At 36.9% G+C, this 21,949-nt stretch overlaps 1 protein-coding gene across 2 annotated transcripts in view; it reads right to left on the minus strand.

The window, feature by feature from the left end:
- ANKRD13C (ankyrin repeat domain 13C) overlaps positions 1–21,210 on the minus strand; it is a 100,196-nt gene extending 78,986 nt beyond the window's left edge. For both annotated transcript variants that reach the window (XM_058538281.1, XM_058538280.1), the window contains exon 1: positions 20,766–21,210. In XM_058538281.1, the coding sequence (XP_058394264.1) occupies positions 20,766–21,210 (445 nt within the window). The remainder of the gene's footprint in view (positions 1–20,765) is intronic.
- Positions 21,211–21,949: the final 739 nt, after the last annotated feature.

Below are 21,949 nucleotides of genomic sequence, written 5' to 3' on the forward strand. Positions count from 1 at the left end.
GCAACTATGATGTACAACTATCTACTGGAGCTTTGGGGGAAAAATAAAATTAAAAAAAATATATATATCAGTAGATACAGAAACCTGATAATTAAAATGCAACAGGCATTACCTTAGGCAAGGGTTGCAAACTCAAATGTTTCCATAATTAGGTAAATGTAATTGGAAAGGTTTTGGTGTTATTTTTCCTAAACACTTAGAAGAATAAACTTGTAAAACCATCCAACGCTGAAGTTTCTTTTGAGTGAACATTTTCATTATGGATTCACTGTCTAATGAATAATGACAAGAATACTTATGTTTTCTAATTCCTTTTTTATGTTCATTTTGACAAGCTGAATTTTTCTAGGATTCTGTCCATGTTATTTAAATTGTCACTTATTGGCATACATTTTGTTCACAACATCCTTTTACAATTTATTAATGACATTAGAATTTATATAGATGCTTCACTTTTCATTCATAATTTTTTTTTTTTTTTTTTTTTTTTTTTTGTGAGATCAGCCCTGAGCTAACATCCGCCAATCCTCCTCTTTTTTTTTTGCTGAGGAAGACGGCCCTGGGCTGACATCGGTGCCCATCTTCCTCCACTTTATATGGGACGCCGCCACAGCATGGCTTACCAAGCAGTGCGTCGGTGCGCGCCCGGATCCGAACCAGCGAACCCGGGCCGCCGCAGCGGAGCGCGCGCACTTAACCGCTTGCGCCACCGGGCCGGCCCCTTTTCTTTTTCTTTTGATCAGTCTGAGGTTTATTAATTTTATGCATCTTTTTTTTTAAAGCTTTCATTTTTTTAAAAAACTTTATTTATTTTTCCCCCCAAAGCCCCAGTAGATAGTTGTATGTCATAGTTGCACATCCTTCCAGCCGCTGCATGTGGGACTTGGCCTCGGCATGGCCGGAGAAGCAGTGTGTCGGCGCGCGCCCGGGATCCGAACCAGGGCCACCAGCAGCGGAGCGCGCACACTCAACCACCAAGCCACGGGGCCAGCCCTGTGCATCTTTTTAAAGAACAAAGTTTTGGCATGTTGCTACTTAAGGTTTGTTTCTCTAATTCAATAATTCTTGCTCTTTTATTATCTCTGTTCTATTTTATTTGGGTAAAATATACTCAAATTGGGAAATTAAGCAAATTAAGTTGTTCTTTTTTCTAATTTCTTGAAATGGATTCTTAGATGGTTGATTTTTCAACCTTTTTCCTAATACATCTTTATCTTTTTATTAATAATTTCTAGCTTAATTACATTGTGATCAGAGAACAAACAGCATAGTTTCAATTCTCTGAAACATGCTGAGATTTGCTTTATGGTCAAGTCTGGTGAATTTTTGTAAATGCTTTCCATATCCTTGAAAAGCATGGGTATCCTGCATTTGGGTGCAGCATTTCATATAAATCTACTAGATCTGGTTTGTTAATTGTGTTGTTCCTATCTTTTATATCCTTACCATTTTTTTGTCAGATTCCTGTTACAGAAAGAAGAATGTTAAAATCTCTACTTATAATTGGAGGTTTTTATGTCTTTTTGTAGTTGTAGCAATTTTTGCTTGATATATTTTCAGGCTATGTTATTAAGTACAAATCAAATTTTGTATTTATATTTTGATTCATTGAACGATTTTTCATTATGAGGCATCTCTCTATCTCAGATAATATTTTCTGCCTTAAAACTTCTTATATTAATACAACTATACCAACTTTTTTGGATTGATATTTGCATGGAATACATTTTTCAATTCTTTCCCTTTCAACTTTTATATATTGTTATATTTTAGATGTATTTCCAACTACATGTAGTTGTGCACAACAATATTTGTTTTTACCTGGAGCATTTAATCTACTTTCATATATTATACTTACTAATATATTGGGGTTTAAATCTACCATCCTGCTTTGTGTTTTCCTATTTGTCCTGCTGGTTCTATGTTCCTTTTTCTCATCTTTCTTACCTCTTCTAGACTGATTGTTTTCATTATTCCATTTTGTTTTTTCATCTGTAGGATGGAAGGTATATATTTTTTATTTACTATTCTTCTGATAGTTATCCTAGAGATAGACTGTCCCATACAGTAGTTACATGTGGTTACTGAGCATTTGAAATGTGTTAGTCTGAACTGAGATGTGTCATAAGGGGAATTTTGAAGACTTAGTATGAAAAACAAGAATGTAAAATATCTCAATGTTTTATACTGATCATCATGTTGAAACAATGTTTTGGATATATTCGGTTAAATAAAATGTATTGTTAAAATTAATTTGACTACTTCTTTTTATTTTCCTTATTTGGCTATTAGAAAATTTACAGTTACACATGTGGCTTGCAACGTATTTCTATAAGACAGTACTGCTCTAGAGCTTACAATCTACATCCTTGTCTCATGTTAAATGATATATTACCCCTCTTCAGAGAAAAGCAATGACTTTAGAAAACTAATTTCATTCCCTCCATCCAGACTTAAATGCTACTGTTATCTAGTCCTGTAAGTTTTTATTTTCACCTCACAGAGTCAACATTCATTTAGGTTTACTCACTATTTTTGTTGCTCTTCCTTCCTTCCTACATCTCTTACTTTCCATTAGAATCATTTTTCTTCTACCTGAAACACATACTGCAGTATTTCTTTTAATGATGATCTGATAAATGAATTCTCTAGGTTGTTGTTTGTAAATGTCTATTCAACTTCAATCTTTTTTTGTGTGTGTGTGAGGAAGATCAGCCCTGAGCTAACATCCATGCCAATCCTCTTTTTTTTTTTTTGCTGAGGAAGACTGGCCCTGGGCTAACATCCATGCACATCTTCCTCCACTTTATATGGGACGCCGCTATAGCAGGGCCTGACAAGCAGTGCATCGGTGTGCGCCCAGGATCCGAACCTGGGCCGCCTAGCAGTGGAGTGCGCGCACTTAACCACTATGCCTCCAGGCCGGCCCCTCAACTTCAATCTTGAAGGATATTGCACTGGGTATATAATTCTTGATTGACTGTTATTTTTTTCAGCATTCTATGTGGTCTTATGGTTTCCTTTTTTGTTGAGAAATCAGCTATAGGACTTTCTATTGCTCCTTTGAAAGTAACGTGACTTTTCTTTTCTTGCTGCATTTAAGATATGTTTTTTTTGGGGGGGGGCAGTGCAGCCCAGTGGCATGGTGGTTAAGTTTGCGCGCTCTGCTTCGGTGGCAGCCTGGGGTTCATGAGTTCCGATCCTGGGCACGGACCCACACACCACTTATCAAGCCATGCTGTTGCAGCGTCCCACATACAAAGTATAGGAAGATTGGCACAGATGTTAGCTTAGGGACAGTATTCCACAAGCAAAAAGAGGAAGCTTGGCAAAAGATGTTAGCTCAGGGCCAATCTTCCTCACCACCAAGAACAAAAAAAAAAACAGACGGAGATACAAAAGAAAAAAAGATTGTTTTTTTTTTAAATTTTTTAGCCATTTCACTCCAATGCGGATTCCTTTTCTTATTCTCCTTGGGTTGGACTTCTTGATTCTCTAAATTGGTGTCTTTCATCAATTTTGGAAAATTCTCAGCAATTATCTCTCCAAATACTGCTTTAGTCCCATTCTCTCTCTTCTCTCCTGGGATTCAATTAATGTAGAACTTCTCTTACCCTTTTTATTTTTATTTTTTATTTCTTTCCCTTTCCATTTTTCATTTTATTTTCTTCTGATCTATTTCCAAGATCATGAATTCTGTCTTCTTCAGAGTCTAAACTGTTATTAAACCCATTTATTTAGTTTTTAATTGTTGTTATATTTTTCCATTTGATAATTTCTACTTGGTTCTTTTTCAAACATATGATTTCAATTTTTATAGTTTCCAGTTCTCTGCTAAAATATTCAACCTTGTCTCCTACCCCCCAAGAACATAATAAACACTGTTATTAAAAGTTTATGGCTAATAATAATTACAATAAATGACCCTCTGATGTGTCTGCTTCTCTTCTTGTTTCTCCCAGATTCTCATTCATGTTGTCCAGTTTCCTTACAGTGCTGGTCCATTTTTAGTTATATGCTGGACATGGTATTTAATTAACTCTTTCCATAAAAAATTTGAAGCCTAAGGGGCTGGCCTGGTGGCGCGAGCGGTTAAGCGTGCACGCTCCGCTTTGGTGGCCTGGGGTTAGCCGGTTCGGATCCTGGGCATGCACCGATGCACTGCTTGGCAAGCCATGCTGTTGCGGCGTCCCATATCAAGTGGAAGAAGATGGGCACAGATGTTAGCCCAGGGCCAGTCTTCCTCGGCAAAAAAAGAGGAGGACTGACAGATGCTAGCACAGGGCTGATCTCTTCACAAAAAAAAAAAAAATTTGAAGCCTAAGAAACAAATCCTCCAGAGACTTTCATTTGCTTCTGACACGTGGCTGGGGGTACTAGACTCCAGGATCAACTAATTCAGGGACTGACGTGTTTCTGGCTCTCACAAATGACTCAAAGCTATGCTTCAGCCTATATCAGAACTGACTGACTTTTAGTTCACCTTTATTCCTAAGGTGCAGTTCTTCAAGTTCCTAGCCAAAAAACAGCATGTTTAAGAGATATCCCACACTCAGTAAGCCCAAATTGCCATCTTTTGTTCTCTTAGTTCAGTGAGGCTGTCAAAAGTGCTGCTCAGCCTCTTAACCACTTCTTCTGGCTTTACAAAAGCTACTGGCTCAAAATAACCTAAAATTAGGCTCACATCTTTGGATTTCCATCTTCTGTCAGATCTTGGCCCAGTAATTCCTTCCTACTTTGTTAGATCTCCAACGTCCTTAAAGTAGAATATTTTATTATTATTTGTTTCTCAAGAAGACTAGCCCTAATTATCTAGTCCATTGTTACTAGAGGTAGGAATTCTACTTCAATTTTTATTGTTAAATTTTTCCATTTTTGCTTTTTATTCCTTGTTACTATTAGTGCAAAAAGATGCAAAAATGTTATAAGCATGAATGCTCATAACTTCTATCAAAATATAATTATTCTCTTAGCACTTTTAAATCATTTTTACCTCAAATTCAATTTTATCAGCAATGAATCTTGCCATTCATATTTTTGTTTACCATTAACTCAACAATAAAATTTCCATTTGTTACCATTCTCTTTCAAGTACGTCTGTGAAAGTCCTTTTCTTCCCTTTTAGCAGATGTCATACTTGTTGTTTTTGGAATTTTTTTCCATGCTCCTTTCTCTTAAACGAATCTCATACCTTAAGTACATGAACCAGGGAGGGCATGTGACTCCAACTCCAACCAGTCTGATATCTAACTAGAATACTGTTTCAGAGAAGGGCACAATTCCCACCTTGGTCAAGGCTCTTTTCTGCAATTTTTTTTTTTTTGTACTTGAGCTGCTGGGAAAGACTGTTTCTTGCCATTGGAACCACAGTGCTTTAAGGTTTTGAGTATGGGGCTGCATATTCTCTAACACATAGATCAGTAGTTCTTAATCACGGACAATTTTATCCCCCAGGGAACATTTGGCAACGTCTGGCACATTTCTGGTTGTCAAAATTGGGGAGTGGGGGTGCTAATGGCATCTAGAAGATAGAGCCCAGGTATGCAGCTCAATATCTTACAATACGCAGGACAGTTTCCCACCACAAAGAATTATCCAGCACAAAATGTCAAGTGCAGAGGTTGAAAAACTCTGACATAGATAAAGTCCAATTGCAATAAGAAAGAATGGAGTTCTACATAACAGGAGAGCTAAGAGATTGTAGGGAAAAAAAATGTCCTGACAATACTGCAGGAGGTCTGGATACAATCATGCCCAATATTGGCTCCTACTCTATCATTTTCAGTTATATGAATCAATAAATACCTTTGGGCTTAAGTTAGTTTGCAGTGAGTTTCTATCTCTTATAACGGCAAGAATCACAACTAATACAATATGGGAATATATAGCTTTATTTGCCATAATCGTACTTTGGGAGATTTCCATTTTTTAAGTGCTTTTGCTTTGTTTTTTTACTCTGTCTTTTTTATTTGGACTTTTTAAATTTAATTTGTCTTCTGCAATAACATAGACTGTAAATAGACAGATTTTAAATTCTATTTGTAGCAAACTAACACTTTTTAGAAAGCATTTTTAAAATCATAGATATCTAACAAAGTAAAAAGATAAACCACACTTTTGATTCCCTTTTACAAAAAATGAGGAAGTCAGTAGTTTTATTTCTCGTCTATCTCCATTTTTGTTTCACTAATTTAATCAGTAGGTGTAAACTTTTTTCTTATCTTTATAGAATACATGTCTTTTAAAATTTGAAGCAAATGGTTTTTTTGGAAATTTGCTGTCGAGATTTAATCATATTTGCTATAATTATTAGACTTATCTATGGTAAATTTAATTGGTTTCAATGTTCATTATCAGTCCTTTTCTGACGTAACTTCTCCTTTCTTGGGTTAGCCATTTGAATTCATCTCTTATGATCTGGGATACTTCTTTGAATAATATTTTTCAGGAATTATATCATGGTAATTGGTCTATTTTCTAGAAAATTACTGTTGCTGGCCAGAAAGAAGTCTACCCTGCAAAGACGGTGTAGCAAGTATGTTCTAACATTTGAGATGTCTGAGGCCAAATTGATATTCATTTGTTCAATAGTAATCTGTGCTTTTCACTTGTGTATGTGTAGGATTCTTCATTAAATTTTAAAATATCATCAAGATATGCAGAATCTCTTCCCACTAATTTTCCCTGGAACACATTATGAGCTCTAACTCTGGAATCAGAACTAATTTTATATCAAAAATGCTTTCTTCTTCATTTATAACTTTGAGTATTGCCTCTGATCCATTTATTCTGTTTTAGTCTCTGGAAATACATATTATTCATAAAATGAAATCTATAGAGGTATTCTCTATATTTATAACTTGTCCTTAATTCTTTTAATTTTTCTCCTTTTCGTCTATGGTCTTTGTTTTCAAATGAATTGTGTATATCACTCATTCAATTTTCTATAATATCAAGACTTTACTGCATTAAATTTAGATTTTTAATGAAGTGACTACATTTTTAAAATTTTCCATAGGATCTTCTTAGTTTGGCCTGTTTTCTTCACATCATCATATAACGGTGTTAGAGAAAAGCAAACTGCTTTCACATGTTACTGAAAAACAAAGCAATTATTTTCTAAACTTTCCTTCTATTTCTTACAGTATTCTTAAGAGTATCTTCAGGATAGGTATAATGATGAGTCTTTGATAATCAATATTTTTCAAAGATCCTCTAATGGACTTTTTCTTCCTGCTCATTCATCCTGGAATGAAGATTTTTTTCAGATCTAGTATGGGGAAGGACAAGCAGATTACCCTCAGCTTCCTCTCAGTTCATTCAAGAGGATGAACAGCAGGAACCGCCTCTAAATTCTGAAGCTAAATGAACAAGCTGATATTTAAGCACTTTCCTATGAAGCTCTATTCTAATATTCTAGATAACATAAAGAGAATCAAACAGCTGAAGAAGGATCAAGGAGTTGCCACATAGAAATCAAAGATAAGGAGAATGATGCAAGACTAACACTCTGAAAACTATAAATCATTGTTGAAAGAAATTAAATAACACCTAAATAATCCCAAATTCATAGATTAAATATTGTTAAGATGACAATACTCCCCAAATTAGTCTATAAATTCAATACAACCTCCATCAAAATCCCAGCTAGCTTTTTTACAGAAACTGACAAGGTGGTCCTAAAATTCATATAAAAGTTCAAGGGACCCAGAATATCCAAAACAATCTTGAAAAAGAACAACAAAGTTGGAGGACTCACACTTCCCAATTTCAAAACTTGCTACAAAACCACGTTAATTAATACAGTATGCACTTGCATAAGGAGAGACATATACATCAATGGACCAATCACACCATACACCAAAATTAATTCAAAATAGATCGCAGACCTAAATATTTAAGAGCTAAAACTATAAAACTCTTAGAAAGAAAACAAAGGAGTAAATCTTTGTGACCTTGGATTAGGTAATGCTTCCTCGGATATACCAAAATCACAGTAAAACAAGAAAAAATAAATTGGACCTTATCAAAATTAAAACGTTTTATGCTGCAAAGGATGCCATCAAGAAAGTGAAAAGACAACCCAAAGAAGAAGAAAATATTTCACAAATCATATATTTGATAAGAGTCTTGTCCAGAATACACAAAGAACTCTTACAACTAAATATTAAAAAGACTAGCCAATTTAAAAATGGGAAAGGATCCGAATAGCCATTTCTCCAAAGAAGATATACAAATGGCCAATAAGCACATGAAAAGATGCTCAAAATCATTAGCCATTAAGGAAATACAAATCAAAACCACAATGAGATACCACTTTATATGCACTAGGATGACTGTAATTAAAAAGACAAATAATAACAAGTGCTGGCAAGAAGGAGAAATTGGAATCCTCAAACATCACTGTTGGGAAAGTACAATAGTGCAGCCACTTTGAGAAACAGCTTGGCAGTTACTCAAAATGGTAAACATAGTTACCACATGACCTAACAAAAGATATATATTCAAGAAAATGAAAACATGTCCAGACAAAAACTTATATACTAGTGTTCATAGCAGCATTACTCATAATAGCTAAAAAGTAGAAACAACTCAAATGCCCATTAATTGATGAATATACAAATAAAACGAGGTACGCCCATGCAATGGAATATTATTTGGCAACAAAAAGGAATGAAGTACTGATACATGCTACAACATGAATGAACCTTGAAAATGATGTGCTAAGTGAAAGAACCCAGTAACAAAGACCACATACTGTGTGATTTCATTTATATGAAATGTCTAGAATAATCAAATCTATAGAGACAGAAAATAGATTAGTGGTTTTCTGGGGCTGAGGGAATTGGGAGGTTTAGGGAATAAAAGCTAAAGGGTACAGGGTTTCTTTTTAGGGTGATAAAAATGTTCTCAAATAGATTGTGGTGATGGTTGCACAACTCTGAATATACCAAAAACCAGTTAATTGTACACTTTAAATGGTTCAATTGTATGGTATATGAATTATACTACAATAAAGCTGTTTAAAAATAAATAAATAAATAAAAGATAAGGGAAGTGGGGAATAAGTAAGCTTGTTAGGATTGCAGTAAAAATTTATTCATACTCCTAGCAATTTTAAAAGCACAAGTCTTCCTTACAAAGTCTTTTTACTGGACTTCTTATTTAGCCTTAACAACCATCACCCAGGTTAGTCCAGCTCTGGCCTAAAATAAGCTTTCTTGCCCACTTCCTTCTTTGGTGTGAACTTCTCTATTCAAAATAAGGTACTAGAAATAGCTTTATTTTTTTCTACTGCTACAAGTTCTAATGATAGCAATAAATGAAGGCAAAAGAAAGGGGTAGGCTTGCTGTAGGGGCACAAACTTACTCCTGCCATCTGTTTCCCATATTAGAAACCTTCTCATCCTCTAATTCAGGGACATGACATAAAGTTTTATTGGAACACAGCCATGTGCTGATTGTTTATGAATTGTTTATGGCTATTTGCATGCAATAGATGGTATGGCCTACAAGTCTATAATATTTACTATCTTGCCCTTTAATTAAATGTTCGCAGACCCCTGCTCTAATCAGTGAGGGTTTCATGTCATATTGCATTGCTTCCAGGATAAAACACCTGTCAGCATCAGTATAATTTCTACATATAATCACATTATATTACTGTTAATAAAAATTTCTTTCATAATCTAGTTTACTTGACCCTAGTATCATTATTGTATTTTAATGTAAAGTTAGAAGAAGAGTTCATAGGTTCTGTTATGTGTTAGGCATAGTACTAGGCACTAGAGATTCAACCATTAACAAGCCAGAAATAATTTCCTCATGGAGCTTATATTCATATAAGAGAGTAAGAGAAATACAAAATGAAACAAAATAGATTGTGATAGGTGTGAAGAATAACAAAAGGCTAATATTGAAAATAACAAAGGAAGATGTACTTTTTGATACTTCAGTTAGGAAAATACATCTAAAGAGATCATGCTTAAAATGAGACCTAAAAGATGAGTAGGAATTAAGCAAACAAAGAATGAGAAGGAAGGCATTCCAGACAGAGGCCAGAAATAACCTGGCATATTTAAGGAACAGAAAGAAAACAAGTATTGCCAGAATATAGAAAAGGGGCGAGATTTGTACAAGATTATATCAGGGAAGTAGGCAAGGGCCAGATCACGTGGGCCTCTATAACTATGGTAAGAAATACGAACTTACTTTTAAGTGGAGAAGGGATTACAGGACCTTGAGTAGGGACATGACATGACACAAATTACATTTTAAGATCACTCTTGTGACCATACACAGAATGGAATGAGGGGCACATAGGGAGACTAGTTGCAAGTCTGGTACAGTATTCCAGGGAAAAGATAATACAAATTGGTTGATCTCAAATTGGTGGCAGTGGGGACAGAAAGTAGACTGATTCAAAATGCTAATGAGATGTGTATGGGTAGGAAGAGGGGGTGACACAAAGAATGATCCCAATGATTGAGGCTTGAGCAACTGGATAGTTAATGATTTACTAAAAGACTGGGTGACCAGGCAGGAGGGAATGAGGTGGAAAATGATAACTCCATTTTAGACAAGTAAATTTTGAAATATCTCTGAGATTCCCAAATGGAGACAAAATCTGGAACTCCAAGAAGTCGAAGCTGGGGATATAAATTTGACAGTGAAAAAAGAGAAAGACTTCTAAAATCAAACATACAAATTTCTGAATATCCATTTTCTTGTCCTAATAGTAGAAAAGATAGTAATAGTTCCCTTTCTTCACTTCTCTAACTTTCAGGAGGAAAAAAAAGTACCATGCTCTAAATGGTAACAGAAGAAGAAAACAAGCAACTGATAATACTAGTTGCTGCCAAAGAGGGTAAATGGGTGGGTATAGATGGATGGGAGGGAAACTTTATTGTTACAATGTATCCTTTTATATCTTTTTATAATTTTGTAGCATATGAACGTAATAACTATTCAAAAAAACACACAAAGAGAACCCAGCAGAAGTCTAGACAGAGCACATAAGTGAAGAAATCGAGACATTTACGTCCCTAGACAACTAGACTTTGTTTTCTTAAACCCTCCAAGAATACAAAGATGCAAGAGTAAAAATATCAGTAACTACTGAAGTCACAAATGAAACTTCCCATTACAAGTCCAAATTAATCACATTTTCAAAAGATTTATGAACTAGAAATGACTTCAAGTTCAACAATCCAATCCCTCTCATTTTACAGGTAAGTATATAATCAGAAATACATAGCTTCAAGGAAGCCAAATATCATGCTGTGATTTCAATATTTTAAATGCAAACTAATCATCATCTAGCCAAACTAACACACATTGTTTCATGAAACACTTTACTGACCAAGTGTATCATGAAACTAAGTGTTCAGATGTCCTAGTCACCTTCATCTACTATCTCCTCAGTTTTCTAAGTCCTCAACCTACTGTTCAAGCTAATTTGTTACACAAAGGATACTAAAAACTTAACCTTCTCTGCCAACTTTTCACAACATAATTTTTAAATCTGAAATTGGATGCCTTGGTTCTACCTTGGTAAACAAAATTGAATTGTTTTTTCAAATGAGTAAAAATCTTCCAGCAACATTAAGACCACAATAGTCTTAAAGTACACAAATTATCAACCAAATGGCCAGCACTTATGGGGTATCTATTATATGTGCCCAACACTATGATGTATACTTTCTATACCTTATCTTATTTAATTTGCTCCATAACCCTGTGAGATAAACATTATTCCTCTTTCACAAGTGAGAAAAATAAAGTTAATAATAGCTTCCTAAAATTACATATCTAGAAATTATGCGAGTTATGACTCTAAAATCCGTATTCTTTTTAATATACCAACAGTTTTCAAGCTTTTTGGTCTGAAGACCCCTTTATACTCTTAAGAATTATTGAAAATCCCAATTTGAAGATCCCAAAAATCTTTTTATTTATTTATTTTTTTATGTGTGAGGAACATCAGCCCTGAGCTAACATCCATGCTAATCCTCCTCTTTTTGCTGAGGAAGACCAGCTCTGAGCTAACATCTATTGCCAATCCTCCTCCTTTTTTTTTCCCCCAAAGCCACAGTAGATAGTTGTATGTCATAGTTGCACATCCTTCTAGTTGTCGTATGTGGGACGCGGTCTCAGCATGGCCAGAGAAGCGGTGCGCCGGTGCGCGCCCGGGATCTGAACCCGGGCCGCAAGTAGCGGAGCATGCGTAATCAACTGCTAAGCCACGGGGCCGGCCCCCAAAAATCTTTTAAATGGATAAATCTATTGATATTTACCATCTTAAAACTAAATGTTTTAAAATGTTAATTTTAAAATTAAAATAAACCCATTACATGTTAATATAAAATTTTTTATGAAAAAAATTGCATATTCCAAAACAAAAAAATGAATATGAGTGGTGCTATTTTAAATTCTTTAATTAAAAATTAAAATAAATTTCTTTAATGTCTGGCTTAATAGAAGACAGCTAGATTTTTATAACTGTTTCTACATTCAATCAAGTGTAAACGTTGTTTTGGTTTGGAGTATATGAAGAAAATCCACATTCAGAAGATATGCAGTTGGAAAAAAGAGGAGTATTTTAATAGCCTTTTCAAATAACTGGGGGTATTCTTTGATAGTACACCAACACTCAATAAATAGTCATTTCTTAAAGGCTGAGATGGAATGTGAAATCTAAAACTATATCAATAACCTTTCTGTACTGTATTACAATGGAATCTATTGGTTTCTCTTGCACTTTGAATGGATTTTTCACTGATGTGTGATTTTCTAACATCATCCATTTATCATCTGAAAAATATTGGTTGACTGAGTTATGCAGACTTTCCAAAGGTCAACACGTTTTCCTATACAAAATTTTAAAAATCACATTTGGTAATATCACCAATCTGACCAGCTGTCTAAGTTGTCAAGCTTAGAGTGACAGAGACAAGTTTTTCAAATTTTAATTTTCGGTTCAAGGCTTAAATTTTTTCATTGGCAACAAATACCTTCAATTGTTTTCCTTTAAGTCACAGGCTCTCTTCATTCATTTCCCAGAAAATATCTGCCAAATATCTAAACCAGAATAACTATAGTTTGTTTGTAAGCTGTCCTTTCAAGTAAAAATGGTGTTCCATAATAAAAGCAGCTAGTCTGGCTTAGAACTCCAACTGCACAAATGTTTCCCCTTATTTTCCCTTCAGTATGCAACAGAAGAGCATTATGCATAATCTGCATTATGTCACAAAGAATATCAAAAAGATATTTACTCAAGATTAAGACAATAAAATTAATCACTTCTACAGCTTCATCAAAGACATTAACTGAAATTGGCTTTTTTTTTTTTACTATAAGTACATGGCAGTGACTAATACAATGACTTCTAGTAGTCTGGTGCCTTGATTTGTGCTAAAGATCCAACAATTTTACCCACCACTGGTTTTGTATCATCGGGGAAAATGTTAGCGCAGTGAAAAAGGCAAGTGATGACTTTGTATTACATAAATAGTTTTGACTTCGTGTGCCCTCTAACTAGGGAGGAAAGCAGGCAATTATAAGTACTAGAACCAACATAGCTCCAGCATCTACAGACACCTTCAAGTCCAAACGAAGCAAGCAGTAAAAAGGGGGAATTTTTGTATTTTCTCTCATAAATGGTACTATACCACTAAAACTCACACATGCACATAATATTATACTACCCGATCCATTATCGACTCCTAACCAGCTCTACCTTCTCATTATTTCCACAGCTACCCCACTTACTATAATAGCACATTAAATTCGCCCATCCAAGTTTCTGCTTCATATGGCAGCCAGAGTGAGCCTTTTAAAGTTAGATTGTGTTACTCTGCTCAAAACCCTCAGTCGCTTCCTATGTTGCTCAGAGTAAAAGCCAAAATCCTTAACAATGGTCTACAAAAGTTCTCCCTGCTTAAAGCCCTTGCAACTTCTCAAATCTTCCATCTCCTGCCACTCTCTCCTTTGTTCCAGCCACACTGCCTTCTTCCTATTCCTCGAGCATGGTACCTCTGCATTTGCTATTCTCCGCCTGCAACTCGGTTCTGCCAGATACCTGCTCCCTAATTTTCTTTAGGTTTTTAGGTAACTGCTTAAATTTCTCTTATCATCGATGTCTTTCCTGACTCTGCCCTCAATGAAATAATTACTACCTCCCTCCCCTGTACTCCTCACTCTCTATCCTCCTCACCCTGCTCTATTTTACTCTATGTTTATCATTATCAGTCATACCATATATTTATTAGTTTGTCTATTATTTATTTTCCCCCATTAGAATTTAAGCTCCATGAGGGCAGGAACTTTGTCCATTTCGCTCATTGCTGTAATCTCAACACCTAAAACTGTCTACCACGTTAGGTGCTCAGTATATATCTGTTAAACGAAGGAATGAATGAACAAAAAAAGGGGGAAAAAACTGTAAAAAACCATTAGAATAGTGTTAAAATCTGTTTTTACTCTGGAAAAAAGCATTTTACCCCAGGACAATGCAGGTCTCCACATGATTCTCTATGAAAGCCAACCAAAGGATATATATGCACAAAAGGATATGCAACACAGCATGGTGGTTTTACAGAATTCAGTACAGTGCTGAGTAAGATAGAGCATGCATTAACATGCCTGATAGACATCTACAGCCAAGAAGCCAATGCACTGAACAGATTTACACTAGTAGACTAAAGGTGACTTACAGGAGAGTCAAATAAACCTAACCCTTTAGCAGACAGACAGGCAGTATAAATTCAAGTATCAGATAAAACCTCAATTAAGTCCTATCTAAATCTCAAAAACAAGACTGTCTTCTGCTGGAAGGTACTTACCAGCAAAAGTGAGAGCAAGATACTGTTATTAATGGGTATTACTATTATATGAACCTTCAGAGTTAAAATATTTTCAAGTGCAGTCTCCCGTTTGAGACTGCAAAGCCTCAATAGGTAGATATTATTATATCTACTTATTTCAGCAGTTAAGTAAATAATTTCATAAAAACCAGTTTGTAGAGAAGCATGGTCTAAACCAACATCTGATTCCAAATATAGAGATGGCCTTCCAGTTTTGCAGATATTTGGGATTTCAACAAGAGTAAGCTCAAAAACAGATGCAATTCAACTAAACCACACAGTTAAACCTCACATATCCTAATAACCAACACCATTCATAATCTTCAGACAGTTAGGAAAAAAAGACCTTTTCCCTTTTTCCTACACCCATTTTACATGCTTCAGTCTTGCTCTGAAACTGATCTTCCATCTCTCCCTCAGTGAAATAAATGGTATATGGACAGGCACATATTGTCTGCCCAGTCCCCATCCAACTTTTGAGGAAGTACACTCATTTTCTAGAACTCAATGCATCCTGACAATTACATTGTACTTTGCAATAGACTTCTATGACTTAAGAATGATATTAACTTGGGGCAGATACTGCCTAGAACTCAGTTCTCCAGTCAGTCCTCCAGAATTCTCCTGCCTCACTGAGGATGCCCAGGACACAACATCGTCAAAAACTCCTCATTTCTGCTTCCTTTTTTGCCAAAGTTGGAAGGTCAAAATTCCTACTCCTATTGTAGCTCAGTGCAGGAAATGGGAGAAGAGGATTCCCCCCTCCTCTTATGAAGTAGCTCTGCAGATGTGTTCTTATCACAAGTGTAAGCGGTAGGTCACGTTCTATAGTGCTAATGATGATGCCATCAGGAAACACAGCCACTTAACCCAAGGACAGTCCTACTCTGTTGGAGGTACACACGGGGAAAGAGGGTGACAGGTGGAAGGTCATATTCATATAGTCATGAAAATCAACTGAACCCAATAAATCAGTGGAGTGACAGATTTCACCACCAAATCACCCTTACACCTGGTGAAGGTGCAAAACACTTTAATGAATTATCTTGGGTCTCCAGAAACCACTTTTTTTCTAAGGAAAAAGGAGGTCTGCCTTTCAAAAATAAAGCCCAGAAAAGACTACAAAACACGAGGAGAACAGATACAAAACTACCAATGTTCTTTTAAAGCTGTGCCATCATTTTAACCCTCTGGGCTAAAACTGTTCACCTGAGGCTTAGTTCAAGATTTTTTTGCCATGCAAAGGTTAGCTTTATAGTTGCATCTTCTCACACAGACATATTATGCATTATTCTCTTATATCACCGATTATGAAGATTTTAGTGACAGAAACAAAGCAGAGAAAATAACATCAAAAGAAAGGTAAGATTTATATAGAACAAGCCAAAATAAACACACCAAATGGGTACCAAACAGATTATCCTATCGCCTCAATTCTCAAATATACATTTTTAATCTTTCTGAAACTAAGATGTTTTAAAATCCCTGTCTGAAGAAGTCTGCCAGCCACCAGGCAGAGAGGTCACACATGTTAACCATTTCATTATCACTTCATTGAGTTACCTGCATTGGCAGGAATACTCTCAATTGAATTTTACCTTAAATGTGAAATCTCTAATCACTGTATGAAAAGGCTTCAAGAAGATTACACTACAACTCAGTAAAAGTGGAAATTGTGTATAGAGAAGATGGCTTGTCACTTGCCAGGCAAAGTAATTAAAGGCAGTAGAAACTGCCAAGTCTCTCAGAACAGATCAGAAATTTTTCACATCTAGGAAAGGCTGGTTTGACCAATTCATATGTCAAGGACTTTCATCACTCTGCCACCTAAAAGCTTCTGACTAACATCCAAGAGAAGGTACTTAACGTCTAAGGATATTTAACTCAATTAAAGGAAAAAATAAAATTATAAGTTTAACAAATAGGAAGTGAAGTCAAAAATCAAGAAAGTCTTCGATATGCTTCATAAACATTCTCAATTCTATAAGTGAAGAAGTAAAAATCATTAGCATCAATTATAAACAATAGTACTTCACCATGATGCTTTGTTTAACTATACCAACGGCAAAAAGTGACTCAGAAAACTTCTTTACCCTCAGTGTGAAAAAGGGCTTAGACAAATTCTATACTAAAGAAAAAAGTGGTACTGTATAACTAGAGATATACTTAAGATATAAAGTTCAATGAGCTTGTGTACACTTAATGTGTCTTTTTCCTGACTCAAAAAAAGCTGTTACTAAATATCCAATGAGTCACAATCATTTGGCATATTTGAAAACAGTATCTACATGATGTTATGTCTGTTACTGTATTTAACTTATATTTCAAGAGATATGTTTGGATCCAAAAACAAATTTCCTTAAAATAACTGATGGCAAGAAAAAGCAACTCATACTCAACCAACATTTTACCACAGAAAAAAAAGCTCTATCCTTGCTCCTATTCAATTTGACAATAATTTGTAAATACACATACACACACCAAAAAAAGTTTATCAAATCAGAGATCACTGAAAACTGAAAGAGATAATGAATAGTGAGCTAAATAGTGACCAAATGAGGATTCAATACACTTTCCAGCTACGTAGAATAAAGGATCAAAACTAACACGATAACATTTAATAAACATAAAGTCCTGTTGTGAGGTTAAAAAAATAAACGCAAGAAGGGATAGAACGGAAAGACAGGCAGTCACTTGAGAAAAAAACAGCATTAAAAAATTAACATACTCTTGCACTGCATTACTTAATGTGTGCTTTTTAGTAATACACATTACTAAATGTGTATTGCTTACAGCAATAAATACTCTCCTTTTTGTCTTTGCTGATGAGCCTACTACAGCTCCAGCACTAAGTTTCTGGGCACCATCCTCCAGGGAAGAATTAACAAACTAGAGTTTCACTAGAAGATGAATAAGATTTTCATTTACTCATCTAACACACTTACATAGTATTTACTATATTTCAGGGACCATTCGAAGCACTTTATAAACCATGTCATATGAAGAATGGATACAGAAGTTAGGGACATTTAACCTGAAGATAAGGAGAACATGATAGCTCTTGTCAAATATCTAAAGAGCTATCATGTGAACGAGGTAGCCCATTTATCTGTGTCATTACATAAAAAACGAACAGCACAAACAAGTGTGAGAGATTTGGGCTCTACAGAAAAACTCTACGAGCTGCCCAATAGCAGAATCTCTCTACAGGGCTACCACAAGGACTAAATAAGGAAATACATATTAAAGAACTTTGCTGTACACTGCTACATACACATTATTAGAATTGACTTCTTTGTAAGATAGTGGGTCCTGATCAATAGAAATATTTACAAAGAGGCTGATTATGGGCTTTGGAGTCCTAGCTTTGTAACTTATACTAAATTACCAGCTTTGTAACTTATACTAATATGCAACGTCAGCAAAGTTCTCCTTGCTTCTCTAGGCTTCATTTTTCTCATCTTTAAAATAAACTATCTGCTTTGCAGGGTTATTGTGAGAATTAAATGTGACAATGTGTGCAAACACTTAGCATATTACCGACACACTCAATAAATTGTATCTATGATGATCATCATCATCATGATCACAAAGTTGTGGAAGGAATCCCCACAGTGAATATAAAACTAGCTATGTGATCTGATGTGGTATGATTGTATGGCTCTGCTATGCACCTGTATGAGTATATGATTTGCTATGCACTTATCATGTTATAACAATCCAAATATAATAAACAGCTTGTTGGGGGTGACTTAAAAAGCACTTACTGTTTTGTAATTTGAAAGGAAAAATATTCTTAAAATCTAACTAAAGTATCCAGGTTAGTAAAGTATCAACAGTAAATGTAATGTAATATAACAGGAAAATTATGCAGCTACAGGGGGAAAAAGGAATTAAAGAAGTACACATTACATAGAAGCTACTCTTCCTAGGAGACGTCACTACAGGAGATGAGAACATGTATTGCAGGGAAAAAAGCAATTACACTTTCCACAGGTGTGTGAACCACCAGTTACATTCATCAGAAATATCAACAATAAAAGGGCAGCTAAGCACATGAAAACATTTGGTATATCAAGGCAATTTAAAAAGTGAATTTCAGTTGCTAAGGATAAGAGTGCAAGGGTATTTAGGATTCTAATTACTTTGAACAGAATTTGTACTTTAACAAACCAACTCCTAAATGTTGGATTTCAGAATACAGACGCCCAATAATCCTGCAATTCAGAACCTTCTGTGACCATCAAGAAAATTAGTTCTAACATACCATACTACGGTACTTTGTCAGTCATACTCATCTCTCTTCTTTCAAAGGGAATTAACTGTCAAAGGAACCTTTTATTTCTTTTCAGGGATATTTCAAGGTACTGTAACTCTATATTTTAAAGGCAATGGCCATAAGACAAAACATAAATGTAGCTACTATGAAAGCCAAATCTGAAAAACGTCCTAATAATGACTAATAACCCAAAGCTACATCTCCCACTAAAAACTGTTTCCCAAAGAGTCAGAATATAATTACCATCAACATAATACGCTTGCTGCAACATTAGTAAAGTGATTAAATAAATTAAATGTAGAAATGAAAAAACTGGTTGCGGCTTTCAGGAACTTTTTTGGGGATTTGATTTATGATAAATGACATGTAGTGTTATTGTTACAATATTGTAAATTCAGGTTTCAAGTGCAGTTGTTAGAGAATTATACAAGCCACAGAAATCTTACCCATTTTTTTAATCTCAATTTTTGCCCTAATTTTAGATAAGAAGCCTAGAGTCCAATGGAAATAACAGAGCTTATTCCACAGGTAAGGATTTCATTAATGTATTATATTATTTTGAGCACAGTTGAGTGTGTTCTAACTGAATATATACAATAGTCGTGTTCAGTTAAAAGCAGAGCTATCAAGAATATTTGCCAACTATCCAGTTTAAAGTGGCCTATCTATTAAATTTTGAAAATATCAGTGTTTACATTAGTTTTCATTACTAAATTCACTGTTGTTTAAAAGTCAACTCAATCACATTGTTTTACAACTAAAGATACCGAAAACAATTCAGCTGACGAGTTGATAAAGCAAAAAGTAGAAATACAGTCCTTGAGTAATAAATACTATATTTTGCCATACAGGCTATGATGAAGTTACTATGAAAAATCATAGTACTATTTTTAGTCACAGTCATCAAGATGAAACATTACTATTAGCAATTATCTATGTAAAACAAGCAAAAAACTCTAACAAAATTTTAGCTACTCAGCCATTACCTTACTTGCTCTAGGTATCAAATGCCAACAAATTCGTCCTGCGTAGCTGTCAGAAATCAAAGCATTCTATATTCCATTTTAAATGCAAATTGTAGACACTTCGTATCAAACTAAGTTTCCTAAAAGCAGGAAAAAAAGAAACAGACAACCTGCCAGCGGGTAGAAATCACAAGTTGCAGTCAAGTTGGAATCTGTACCTGGGTAATTAATGAAGGGAGGTGGGCAATTTCTAAGCTCAAAATTTAAGATCCCAAGGTGGGAGCAGGGGAGAGAAAGAAAAGAAATATAGTTCCATAAACAAAGGAAAAAGTCCAGATTGGATGAGAGGCAACATAAAACTTCTTATAGTCAAGAATCAACACATGGAAGACCTGTCTCAAAGATAAACAAAACAGCTTGTCAAGGAAACTTTGAAGTGGGCAAGGAGGAAACATTCCTTTGCACCCACAAGAACCAATCCCCTGACCACTGGCATGCTATTACTGAGTTGGTCATGATTTACCGGCACTTGGCCTGGATGATGGGCAAAGGAGAGGAAAGAAGGGTCTGCTGGAAGGGAGCCTAGGATTCCCGAGGCCCGGGGAGCACCCCCTGGGCTCGGGGAAGGAGAGGTGGAGAGGGGCGAGCACTCCTCACCGTGATTATCTTTCTGCCCGATATTGTGCGTGCGGATGAGGGAGGACAGTCTCCTCACATCCCCCTTGAAGACGCACTCGTGCACCGGGTAGTGAGCGGGGCAAGTGCCTCCATCTGCGACGACAGCGAGGGGGCTGGTGCCCGCTAGGAGAGCGGGGGACTGGGAGGCGGCGGTCACAGCGGAATTGTGCAGCGGCAGGGCCGGGGCGCCGGGGGCAGTGGAGGCGGCCGGAGCTGTCTTCAGCTGCAGCCGGTGGTGATGGTTACTGAAGATCTTATGACAGGCTCTGCCGCCCTTGCCGCCGCCGCCGGTGCCAATCCTGCCTCCGGTAAAGGTGCCGCCGAGGGCAGCCGCCGCTTCCTCATCGCCCGGCTCCAGCAGGTCCCCTTCTTCTTTGCTGGGCTTGTGGTCCCTCCGCAGGGAGCGGATCTTCTCCCCGGTCATCGCCGCCAGGGGCAGAGAGGGGGTCCGCGAGGCTCCCCGCCGGCGACGGAGCGGGCGCTGCGGCGGCACAAGGCGATTAGAGCGGCGGCCAGGCGCCTCCGGCGCAGCATGAACTCCCAGAGCGCCCCCGAGCCCGGGACAAACGCATCTCCCGGAGGAAGAGGAGCCGGCTCTCGCCTAGGCACGAAGGGACGCGCGCTCGCTGGGGGGAGCTAGAGCTCAGGCGCCCACGACACCACGATCCTTGTCCCCGCCGCCACAGCTGCCGCCACTGCCTCACACCAGAAAACAGGGCACGGCCATCTTCCCCCGGCTTCTCTCGCGAGAGCTGCCCCGGGAGGGAGGAAGGCGGAAACACCGCGATAAGTGAGCTGCCCGCTCCCTCCCTCGCGTCTTCTATTCCAGGGAGAAGCCGGGCGCCGGCGCCTGCGAGACGGCGTGTGTCCGCGCCCAGTGGGGGTGCTGAGCTGGAAGACCGAGACCCGGCCCTCCGGTGGCCGCGCTCCTTGTGGGCGGTCTGAAACCTTAGCCTGCGTTTGGGATGTTCGATGCACGGTATAAACAAGGACTTAGACGCTCGGGCCTCTGGGCCTCCCGCAGAGGAGTGCAGACTGACGCCACTGCACGCAGGATGTGATGTCACGGAATGCACAGGACGCTCATTCAATAAACATTTACTAAGCGTCTGCTTCGTGCCGTACACCGAGCTAGTAGATTTACAAAAAGCCACCCTTGGCTC

Source organism: Diceros bicornis, chromosome 4, assembly GCF_020826845.1.
Source record: "Diceros bicornis minor isolate mBicDic1 chromosome 4, mDicBic1.mat.cur, whole genome shotgun sequence".
In the NCBI taxonomy this organism is placed as follows: Eukaryota; Metazoa; Chordata; class Mammalia; order Perissodactyla; family Rhinocerotidae; genus Diceros; species Diceros bicornis.